Source organism: Gracilinanus agilis, chromosome 2 (genome assembly GCF_016433145.1).
Source record: "Gracilinanus agilis isolate LMUSP501 chromosome 2, AgileGrace, whole genome shotgun sequence".
Classification (NCBI taxonomy): Eukaryota; Metazoa; Chordata; class Mammalia; order Didelphimorphia; family Didelphidae; genus Gracilinanus; species Gracilinanus agilis.
Genome location: NC_058131.1, coordinates 539,175,772 through 539,187,981, shown reverse-complemented (window position 1 = coordinate 539,187,981; position 12,210 = coordinate 539,175,772). Strand labels below are relative to the sequence as shown.

The window sequence follows — 12,210 nt, the reverse complement described above, 5'->3', positions numbered from 1 at the left end:
CTGTGCAATGAGCCTTGATGTAAGCAGAAAGTATACATCGGTGTGGGGGTAAGTTATCACATATACCTGTAAGCAATCTCCATGTCTGGGGATGGTGAGCAAATGTACACATCCATTTGAGGGTCTCAGATTATAAATGTATGGAACATATTGTAAAGGTATGGGATATGTATCTTTGGTCCTTGCAAACCTCAGGTTTACACAGCTGCCCTCTAGGTTTAGCAGCCTCCAGCCACATGATATTCCTGAGGGTAGGGGCTGAAACTGCTTTACACATATCCCTTAGAACTTGGGATTTCTGGGTTTTTCTTAGGAGTTCTACATGCCACTACATCACCCTAACATGAGAATTTGTCCATTTAGAGTAAGCACGCAAATCTTTTAATGTGTACTTTCTGTAGCTTATTCTTTTGTACCTGGTATCTGGCCAAGAATAGACCCTTTGAAGCTTTATGTCCTCATGTTTCTGCTTCTTTGACTTGAGTCTAGTTGCTATAAATTGTGAAGACACAGAGTAATGAGATAACTACAATCACATTTTGTAGACTATAGTTTTACATTGAATACCTGGAGGGTACTGCTGGAACTTGGTTGACCCCATTTTCTCCTGCAAGTTATTTAAGTCTAGTGAAAACCAAAGGAATAAGAAGAAACCATTTGTTTAGCTCTTCAGGGAAGAGTGCTGGCCTAGAAGTCAAAAAGATTTCTTTGGGTTTGAATCCCAACTCCAGACATACACATATTAGCTGTATGTGACTGTGGTCTAATTTAACTTCTCATTGCCCCAGGCAACTCCCAAAGACTGAATTGCAGATCAGCTTTGAATCAAGCCCTTTGAAAAGATTTTATTATGTAACTCTTCTACAAATAGTCCTCTGATATTTTTCTTGACTCTAGTCATATAGGGAATTAGATAAAATTTGTATTTCTTATTAGTCACCTAGGATGAATTATTCTAAGCATATAAGGTTGTTGCATATTTTTCATATGAGATATTTAATTTTTTTTATTTTTCAGATTGAGCTTGCTGGTAATAGAAAAAAAAATTATGTTCACAGTTACCCATTCAGTTTTGTGTTAGGCTATTCTGGTTTTCATTTGCAACCACAGTATGGTTTGTGACTAATAGTGTCTATTATAAGTGAAGAACAGCTTGATTTATGAAAGGTATTGAAGAATAGTAATATAATCACTATGAAGACTATGTGGCTTTAAATATGAAGTAATGCATGAGGAACAATTTAGTGAAAATGAAGTCATTTTTACTAACATGTTCCCCTCCCATTGTTGGGCAAACCTGGTTATATCTGGGAATGAACTCAAATCTAAGCAGGAAAGATAAAAGTAAGCCAATTCAAATAATACAATAGTGTTATGATTAAAATTCTCTGGAAACTGTATATTGATTTATAATTATTTATTAGTAAAAGTTGGAGGGAGAATTACATAATCACCTGGCTACCTTACTAATCTGAGTTTGCACCAGGAAGTCTCCAGCCCAAGAGATACTAGAATTGAAAAGCCTAAAAAAGATCTTCCTGCTTGCTTAGTCCCCTCTTTTATAAAACCATTGATCTCACTCTTTCTTGGTGTCTCTGGTTGGGCAGACAACCTCAGTCCAGATCAGAACTCAGTCTTCCAGATGACAGGAGTCACGTGGGACTAGGGGCTAACCTCTTCCAGGTCTCTAGGGAGCCACAAGGCCTCTGGCATCCTCCCTTAGAACATATGCACCCCCAGTCCAGGGAGGTGGAGCTGACACTGACCAAAATGGGTTTTCAAAAGGAGTAAGAGTTATAATTTATATTAAATTCACACGATAGAAAGGTGCTTTGACATGTATCAAAAGAAGGCGATTATTTTGATTGATTGCACAATTTGGCAGGGAATATGGACACATATTAACATCCATTCCACTTAAACCAGTGACCAAATCTGAATATTTCCAAACATGTCTAATTTTAGGGTGCTTCAGCCCAGAAGGAATACAGTTCCAGATTTGCCCTTGTTTTCAGTTTATAGTATTAATGATCCTCAAATTTTGGCAAATGATTATCTATACATCATTAATGTTGGGTAGGTATTTGCCTGCCATTGCCTAAGGCAATACTTTTTTTTTTGTTCAGCAGATATCTTGAGAGCATATGGGGCAGGGAACACATGGTACCTACCTCCTGGCAAACCTAGTCATGAATTCAGTGATCTTAGAGCAAGAGTCAGAGGGAAGCCAAGGTGCCAGCATTTTCCCACCCTTACTCATTCAAAAAGTCAGATATTTTGGAACCCTAAACTTTACCACCAATGTTATTTTTCTGAACTTAAAATGTCCATCTTTTGCTATGATAGAGAAAAAGGATTAAAGAGGAATTTGATTATCACATGGATATAGAGAACATTTACTACTCAATTCATTTCTTTGATATTTATCTTTGTCTTTTGTATTAAATGCCATTTTGCTTTTTGATTTCATGTGCCCTTCACATTATCTGGCATAGAAATGACATTGATAGGAGCTCAAAGTCATGATCTGGATAATTAATCATTCAGAATAGTAAAGAAGCTAGGGAAGTAGCAAAGAGTACCAGAGTCCTTTGGTAAAGCCCAGGGTTATTATAGTCTTACTAATGGATTTGGAGTTTGCACCATTTAATCTTAGAATATGTATAAAATACCTCAAATAACTTTCTGCTGATAGATTCTGATTAAGTATGGTGTTTCTTTCCCCACTCCCCTTTTCTTGAGTGTTGATAATCCTACTACCAATGAAAAGCACTGCTGATGTGGAATCTAGAAGCCCCCAAACTTGTAGCCTAGAGAGATTTGATGAACCCCAAGTTTTGGAACTGGCTTGTAAGTTGGAGACCCCAAAGCTTGTACTTATTCCCTGTTCCTGTGAGAATTTACCCTGAAGGGAATCTCAGACTAGCAGTTTCAAATTGAATAATGGACTCAAAGCTAAGTGACTCCTTTTGCCTTAGAAGCTTCTCTCAACTCAGGACCTTCAGCTTATGAGACTGTCAGGCTGCCTACTATGCTGAAGAGCCACTTAGCTTTTACCTAAGGGCCCATTATTCAGTCTGAAACTGCTAGCCTGAGATTCCCTTCAGGGTGAATTCTCATCATAACAGGTGTAGAACTTAGAGAGTCAGAATTAAAAATCCAGACCCCTGTATAACACTAAAGTGAAACAGGCTGTCTTCAGGAATTCCAAATCTGGGGACCTTTAACCCTTGCATGATAAAAAACAGCCTTATCTACAGGAACTCCTACCTTGCAGACATTCCCCTTATCTACAGGAACTCCCACCTTGCAGACATCCTGTCCCCCAAGATCCTGCCCCCCCCCAACCCCTGCCTGCTCATCCTTAAATATTCAGCTCCTACACAGCTCAGGGTCCAGGTTGACTTGTTGGTGTGAGTCCCTAGCCTTAAGCTAGACAATAAAGTCCCTTTGCATTTTGCATTGCTCCTCTCAGACTCATTATTGGGATTGACTCCCAGCACTTCACAGGGAACAATAACATAATAAGTTGAACAAGTTGAATAAGAGAACAGACTCTCCAATTTACAAGCTAGTTCCAAAACTTGGGGTTCATCAGATCTCTAGGCTACAAGTTTGGGGGCTTCTAGATTCCATGTTGATAGTACCATTGAGCTTTCTCAAGAAAATAACATAGGGTATAGCTGTCAAGTATATCTGGGTAGCTAGTGTCCCTCCTCAATTGATACCTCAGTAGTTATCTTTGAGAAAGTACAAGTCAGACTAGTTAACTTTAATATTAATTAGGATTATTAAAGAAGTGGTGGTGAATTGCTTTTGGTTGTGATTTTTATATCTGATGCATTAGGACCTTAGTTTAATTCCATCAGTGTACTTTCAAAGGCAGCATACATGGTACAGTTTGAAAAGTACAAGACTTGGCATCAGTAGGCTTGGACTGGAATCCTGGTTCACATATTAACTGGCTGTGTGCCTATGAACTTGGAGTTTGCACCATTTAATCTTAGAACATGTATATAATATTTTAATATAATATAATATTTAATATATAATCAGCCTCTTTGAGCTTTAGTTCCCTCTTCTGTAAAATGGGAACAGTACTTGCATTGCCTACCTCACAAATGTAAAGAGAGTGCTTTGTAATCTTTAAAATGCTGTATAAATGACAGTTTTTAGATGTTGTCATCACCAATTTTCTAATTGCCATTTTATTTTATTTTTAAATAGTTTTGTTGATATGTTTTGTTTTAAACATCACCTAAATTTTCTCCCTTTTCCTTTCTCATCCCTCTCTCAAAAAGCCTTTCCTTAAAATAAAGAATTTTTAAAACAAGAAAAAAACCATTAAAACTGATGTCAATGCATTGTTCCATACTTGTAAATCTAACCTCTGCAAAGGAGCAAGAGGAAGTATCTTCTTATATCTTTTCTTTAGAACCAGACTTTTTCTTTTTAATTTCACAAGTTTCTTTTTTTTAAGGCAAAATATATTAATAAGTAGCATTTTCTCTCTTCCATTCTTTCTTTCTTCTTTCACTACTATCTATTCTCCTGTCAGTACATTATTCAGTAGAAATAATGAAATGCTGTCCTAGACCACAAACTTTTTTCTGTGGCATGGACCCCTTTGTTAGTCTGATGAAGTATGTGGCCGCCTTCTCAGGGTAGTGTTTTTAAGTGCCTAAAATAAAATAGAGAGGAATACAAAGGAAACCAATAATATTGAAATACAGTTATCACAAATTTTTGTTATCATTTGTTTTTATATATCACATAATATGTAACATAACAATAATATGTACATGTGATTTATTATGAATAAGTAACAAATTGTCAGATGCTTTTTCTAGAGAAGCAAGTTCTCACATTAGCTATGTCCAAAAATCTATACCTCATTCTTTTTTTCCCCTTTCCTTCCACCCCTCCTCATGAAGGCAGATAATATGCTATAAATTATACATTATCATATAATATATATTCTCTGTTCATAATGTTATGAAACAAGATATGCTGATTACAGTACAGACTAATTAGGAGGGATATATTTAGTGCTGCAGAGGATTGAGCACTGAGTATGGAGTCAGAAAGACCTGAGTTCACATCTAGCCTCAGATACTTACTATCTATGTGACCCTGGCAAATCATTTAAACTTTGTTTGCCTCAGTTTCTTTGTCTGTAAAATGAACTGGAGAAGGAAATGGCAGACCACTCCAATACCTTTGCCAAAGAAAATCCTAAATGAGGTCATTAAGAATCAGACACAATTGAAATGACTGAACAACAACAAATTTGGAAATGAAAGTGATATAAAAGTATTGCTTATCAAATTGCCTTTTTAAAAAAACAACCTTAAAAAATTCGTGGTTTTGTTTTTCTTTTAGTGAGTGATCTTTTTGTTTCTATTGTCGTTATTTTGTGTGCTCTTTACTAGAAAAGCTTAGTTCATTCTGCAGTAATTTGTACACATTTTCCCATGTTTCTCTGAACTCCTTCCCTATTTGTCACTTCTTATGGAACTATAATATTTCATTGATACATTCACATGCTATATATTTTTCTGCACTGATCCTTCCCACCTCACCCTCCACCCCCGCCAGTTCTTCACTATCACAGAGAGTGTGGCTATTAAAATATTGGTGCATATTGAACTTTTGTTAGGGGTCAAAGTGTACAGTTGGTTTAATCACTTTTCTTGTAGGATTCCAAATAAATAACCACAGCAATCAGAACAGTTCACTAAGCTAACAGCATTTTATTAGTGTGCTTATCTTCTTAATGTCCTTCTAACAATGACTGTTCCCAATTGCTACAGATGTATAAGCAAAAGGCATTCTATCTTAATAGATAAGTGGTCAGAGGAGTTCTCAAGAAAAAAAAATACAAAATATCAACAAGTATATGAAAAATTCTCCAAGATACTAATAGCAATTGAGATGCAAATTAAAACATTTCTGAGGTTGTACTTCTTACTCACTAGAGAAATGGCAATTATTAGAGTGCCAGTAGGAGTGAAGATACACTATTACACTGTTGGTATAACTGTAAATGTTGGGGCCAACCATTCTGGAAAACTACTTGGGCCTGTATATAAAAAGTCACTAACCATTTTTTATCACCCAGGGACTAAATACTAGGTATATGTTCAAAAGAAATGAAAGACAGAAGGGATCAATATGCACAAAAATATTTATGGCAGGTTTTTGTTGTGTTTAAAAAATTCAAAAAGTGGGAGCTTATTTATTGGTGAGAGGCAGAACAAACTGATTTGTTTTACTATAATGAACTAGTATAAAAGAGTTATTTATTTCACTGCAAGAATCAAAGGATAGAACTTAGAGAAACCTAAACATATTTGTTTGAACTAATGCAGAGTGAAGTAAAATCAGAAGAACCATTTGTGCAATGACCAACCATGACTTCAAAAGATATGATTATGAAACAGGCATCACATCTTTGGGCAGAAAGATTATGGATTGTAGATACAGAACGAAACACCTTTTTCATACACAACCAAGATGTAAAAGTATCTTGTTTGGCTGTATTTATTACAAAGTAAGGCTCTTACTTTAGGGTATAAGTTGGGGCAGCAGGAAATTAGTAATAGACATTTAAAAAAATAAACAATAGAGATTCATATTTTCATATTCAATCCTTCTGTTCTTCATGTATGGAAATGTTCGTGTTTGTTGATTGCTAATTTATTGGAAATAAAGCATTGAATATTGTTGATTTTTGTCATTATTTTGCAAGGTGTGAGGTAAAACAATGGAATTTTAAAATAGATTTCTGAAGCATGTTTTCATGTGTTCAATTCTAATTTTAAATTCTTCTTTTGAAATCTTTTTTTCATATCCTCTGACTTCTTAAGGATTGGTCCAATCATTTGCTTTTAATTGCCATTCATTTTTTTCCATTTTTTTTAAACTGAGAAACAGTTGTTACATTTAGACTTTTTGTGACTTTTATTTTGCTAATATATTCTGGGGGAGGTTTCTAACATTTGCTCATTTCCTTGTTTTCTTTTTGTCATTCATTCTTCCTTTTCTTTTTGATTGTTTGTTTTTCAGACCCAAGTCAGAACTCCATCACAGGAGAACACAGCCAGCTGCTAGGTACAGTATTGCTGAGGAGACTAGCTTCTCCCTATAGTCTTCTCCGCCTATACTAACCTGGACTTTTGAGACTTTATGAATTGAGTTCCCTCACTAAATCTCTTTTTTTCTTTCTTTGTTTCCTTTCTCATCATTTCCAATTTTCTTCCACCTTTCTTTGCCATAATTTAGTATGGGCTTCTGGAAATCATCCTGCAACTTGGTTGTTAAACTTAGTTTGTCTATATTTAGATAACCAGTTTGTTAGTGATCTGTCTCCAGAGTCTGTAGTTAAAAGAGAAAATTGTGGGAGTTAGAACCTCTTTGTTCCAATATAATTCTAAAAGGAGTCTATTATTAGTTGTACCAAATAGAATTTGGAGAAGACAAAGTACTGCATGATATTCTGAACTTTGCAGCTGCCTCATTTAATGGGTATTTTTTGGTTGTTTTGGGTACTTAAATTTTAATGTTTCAAAGTGTTTTATAAATAATGGTATCTTAAGCAACCTGTAGCCATTTATGTTTACCCTTTTCTTCCAAGCAGGATGTGATGGTGAATTAATTTTCTCCTTATTCCTCTGTATTTAAAGAAGAGTATCAGAAATTGAGGAAATTTTGCAGGATCCCAGTATTAGTACCTTTCTGAAGATTCATAGCATAGAGACATACAAAAAATATGCAAAGTAGAGGAGGTAGTTGATGTATTCTTTACATCTTTTAAAAAGCCTCATTGAATTTGATATAAAAACTGAGATATTAGTACCTTATTTTATCTTCATTCAGGGAACACATTGCTGACTGATTAGTCTTCCTGAGTAAATATATATGCCATACAAATTGGTTTAAACATAACTTTAGACTTTAGAATGTTGGCATTATCTCCCTCTCTATCACTGAACTCAGTCAGAAACCTGAGTTTGGTTTCTTCATGCTTGTTTTTTAATGTCTTCTTATACATGTTGATTATGGAAATATATCTTATATGATACCACATGCATAGTCAATATCAAATTGATATGGAACTCAAAACATTAGAAGAAAAATGCCAAAAATTGTGTCTACGTGTAATTTGGAAAAAAAAATAAAAACATTACTGATAGCAAAAAAAAACACACACACACACACACATACTATAAAACTCTACATATAAGGGCAGCTAGGTGCCTCCGTAGATAGAGAGCTAGGCCTGAAGACTGAAGGTCTCAGGTTTAAATATGGCCTTATACAGGTCCTACCTGTGTGGCCCTGGGCAAGGCACTAAATTCTAGTTGCCCTAGACCGGTGATGGTGAACCTATGGCACACATGCCAAAGATTACATGAAGAGACCTCTGTGGGAATGCACACTGTCCCCAGCAGACTTACTAGAAAGGCAGAGAGACTTGGGCGGAGCTGCTCCTTTCCCCCTCTCCACTGTGCCTCCTTGTCCTCTGTGCTTACTCCCTTCCCTGAGAGAAGCACTCTGGCCTCTCCTCCCTTTCTGCCTTCCCTGTCATGGGTGGGGGGGGTAACATGGGGGGGGGGTGGCATGTGGTCTCTAAAAGGTTCACCATCATTGCCCTAGACCAGTGATGGGCAAACTACGGCTGCCCACGGCCAGATGCAGCCCCCTGAAATGTTCTATCCAGCCACAACATTATTCCTAATCTGATGAATACAATGAGCAGGATATAATACAATGAAACTTAGAAAGAGTTGCCTTAGAAACAGACTGACAGATGAGTATTTCCTTTCCTTTGGCCCCCTCTTTAAAAAGTTTGCCCGTTACTGTCCTGACTATACTGCTCCACCCCCAACCCCCACCCCCACCTTGGAACTGCTACATAGTATCAATTCTAAGACAGAAGGCAAGGGTTTAAAAAAAAACCCTACATATAAGTAATGTAGTATCTGTAGAGCAATATTTAATTAATGATTTTTTAATTTTAATTTTGGAAATAGTTTTAGTGAAAGAAATCTTTCCTCTCTCACCTCTGACCATCTCACTCCTGTACCCATTAAAAAAAAAAGAAAGAAAAACAAAACACTTGTAACAAATGCACAGTTAAGTAAAGTCAAGTAAAACAGATTCCCATATTTGGCAAAACTGTATGTCTCCTTTTGCATCTTGAGTCTATTTCCTCTCAGGAAATGAATAGTGCAGATCATTATCACCACTTGAATTGTATGTAGTTGGGTATTGCATTACATTTATTATATATATTGTTCTAGTTATGCTCATTTTACCCTTTAATCAGTTTATTTCCCAGATTTTTCTGAAACTATTCCTTTTCATCATTTTGCCATCATGCCAATGCATTCTATTTCATTCATTTGGCAGAATTTGTTCACCCATTCTCCAGTTCTTGATTACCCCCTTAGGTTTTTGTTTTGTTTTAACCCTTGCCTTCCATCTTAGAATCAATACTATGTATTGGTTCCAAGGCAGAAGAGTGGTAAGGGCTAGGCAGTGGGGGGTAAGTGACTTGCCCAGGGTCATACAACTAGGAAGTATCTGAGGCCAAATTTCAACCCATCTCTAGGCCTGTCTCTCTACCGAGCCACCTGGCTAACCCTGACTCCTCAAGTTTTTAACTTGTATCAAATCATTCTAATTATTTCTGTGTTATACTGTTGTCTGAGATCCAGTATTGATCTTCCCTTTTTCCCATTTTTTTCCAGATTCTTGGCCTGTAGTAATTTTTCCTTCTTGACTTTTTTCATTGCTTTCTTCAAGATTATTGCTCTATTGTAGTTCCCAAATGTTGATATTTAGAAGCCTAACATATTGTGTGAAAGGGGAGGGATTCTATGAGAAAAGGTTAATGCTTAAAATCTTTTTCTTCTAAAAAACCAATTAGTCAACAAGCACTTAATTTGCCAAGAACTGTATATATATATATATATATACACACACATACACATACACTTATGTGTTTTAATTTTTCAATATAAAAATGTTTTTTTCTAAGATTTTCCCATACTTATAAATTAGACTTTATATTGTTTTATGTACCACAAACAGTAGGCATATGTGTGTGTTGTGTGTGTGTTTGTGTGTGTTTTAGGAGCATTTTTTGTTTCCTTAGTGCTGTCTAAATGTGCAGATGAGACTGCCTTTCCTGTGAAAAATACCCCAGACATTGCTTTTGATTACTAACAGTTACATAAAATTTCTAACCATTTTGAGCACTTAATTTCAGGTATTACTATCCCACCACTTTGAATGACTTACTTGTATTTGTTGGGGTAGACTATCTTCTCCCTTATAGAGTGAATATTATATCCTTTCCCTTTACCCTTTGCCTTGTGCTTTGGGTAGTATTGCTTCAGGATAGGATCATCATCTCTTAAGAGAAAATGTTTTTAAAGAATTATGAAATCTAGGAGTAATAGTTGCTAGAGAAAAGTTAGTGATAATTATTGTTAAGCTTTCCATTTATTCTAGTGTTTTATCCCTAAAGGGGTCTCAGTAACTGACAATAGTGTCTTGGTAACTGTCTATGACAATACTATTTGGGGATAATTAGCCCCATTAGATGAAGAACCAATTCACTTGTTAAACAATACATGTTGACTTGTATTTATAATAAGCTCTTTCATACTTTCATTTTTTTTAATAGCAAGGTGCAGTTCTTTTCCCTATAACTGTTTTTACTATGACTCACCAGGCCTTTCCCACAAGGCTCGGGGATGAGCAGAGAGAAAATCCAAAAGATGAAAGAGTGAAGTTACTAGCATGATTACATAGAACTTTATAGCAAATAAGGTGAGGTTTCAAAAAAGGGAATTAGAATTTGAGACTGATTATGTCTGGTTAAGATCATTTTAAGAAACATTTCCTAGCCAAAAAGATCTATGGCAAGACAAATTAAGTACTATCTAAGTAATTATGAACCAAGATTGCTAAGAATTCGGGATGATCTATGGAACATTTCTAAAATTGTTTCACTAAACAAGAGACTCTTAATGGTTTTTCCCATTTAATAAATAATATCTTTTAAAACAGTCCACATATTAGCTGGGCAAAGAAGAAACATAATATTATAAAATAGAGTTGCCATATTGTTGTTGTTTTTCTAGAGGTACAGACTACTTTTGATCACTTTCTGCTATCTTTCTATAATTCAGATAGGCCTGGAGATATAGGACATCGTGGGTTCAAATTTGGCCTTAGTCACTTCCTAACTGTGTGAGTCTGGGCAAGTAACTTAATCCCCATTGCCTAGCCCTTACTACTCTTCTGCCTTGGAACCAATCTATAGAATTAATTCTAAGACAGAAGGTAAGGGTTTAAAAAAAGTTAATATCATCTTAGAGCTTATATTATTTTTAAAAAGGTGAATACTTCTCATTATATGAAGCTATAATAGATTTGATCTGACTACATTGGTCATATAGTAACTTTCAAAAATTTACAAATATTTATCTTTCCATTTTAAGGCTAGTAAAGTAGGAAAAGAAATGTTTAAAAGGCTCAACTAACTCTAAGACCAGTTACAAAAGGTAATGGTACAATAGCCTTACTGAGATTGTTACAAACTTATCTTTGTCCCTATTCTGTTTATTTGTAACAGAACCTGAGCAGATAGATTGATAGATTGATAGTTACTTACAGACATACCTCATATTACTGTGTTACACTTTACTGTGCTTTGCAAATAGTACATTTTTTTATAAATTGAAGTTTTGTAATAATCCTGCATTGAGCAAGTCTGTCGGTGCCATTTTCCAATAGCATGTGTTTGCATTGTGTCTCTGTGTCACATTTTGGAATTCTTGCAATATTCCAAGTATTTTCATTATTATATGTATTATGGTGATTTGTGGTCAGTGTTATGTTACTCTTGTAGATGTCAAACTTACTCAGTAAATGTTTTATGTGCTCTAGCTATTCCACCTATCTGCTGTTCCTCATCTCTCTCCCTTTCATCAGGCCTCCCTTTTTCCTGAGACACAATAACATTGAAATTAGGCCAATTAATAATTCTACTAAGTTTTCAAGTGAAAACTCTGGCCTCTAAGTTTTCAAGTGAAAGGAAGAGTCTATCAATGTAGCAAATTTCATTGTTGTCTTATTTTAAGAAATTGCTGCAGTCACTCCAAACTTCAAGAACCACCACTCTGATCAGTTATC

At 35.5% G+C, this 12,210-nt stretch overlaps 1 protein-coding gene across 3 annotated transcripts in view; it reads left to right on the top strand.

Annotated features, from left to right (window-relative positions):
• SLC12A6 (solute carrier family 12 member 6) overlaps positions 1-12,210 on the top strand; it is a 119,054-nt gene that overhangs the window by 70,846 nt on the left and 35,998 nt on the right. For 2 of the 3 annotated variants that reach the window (XM_044665144.1, XM_044665146.1), the window contains exon 2: positions 7,069-7,113. The exons of the other annotated variant lie outside the window; for it this stretch is intronic. In XM_044665144.1, coding sequence (XP_044521079.1) covers positions 7,069-7,113 — 45 coding nt within the window. The remainder of the gene's footprint in view (positions 1-7,068; positions 7,114-12,210) is intronic. 3 annotated transcript variants of the gene reach the window in all.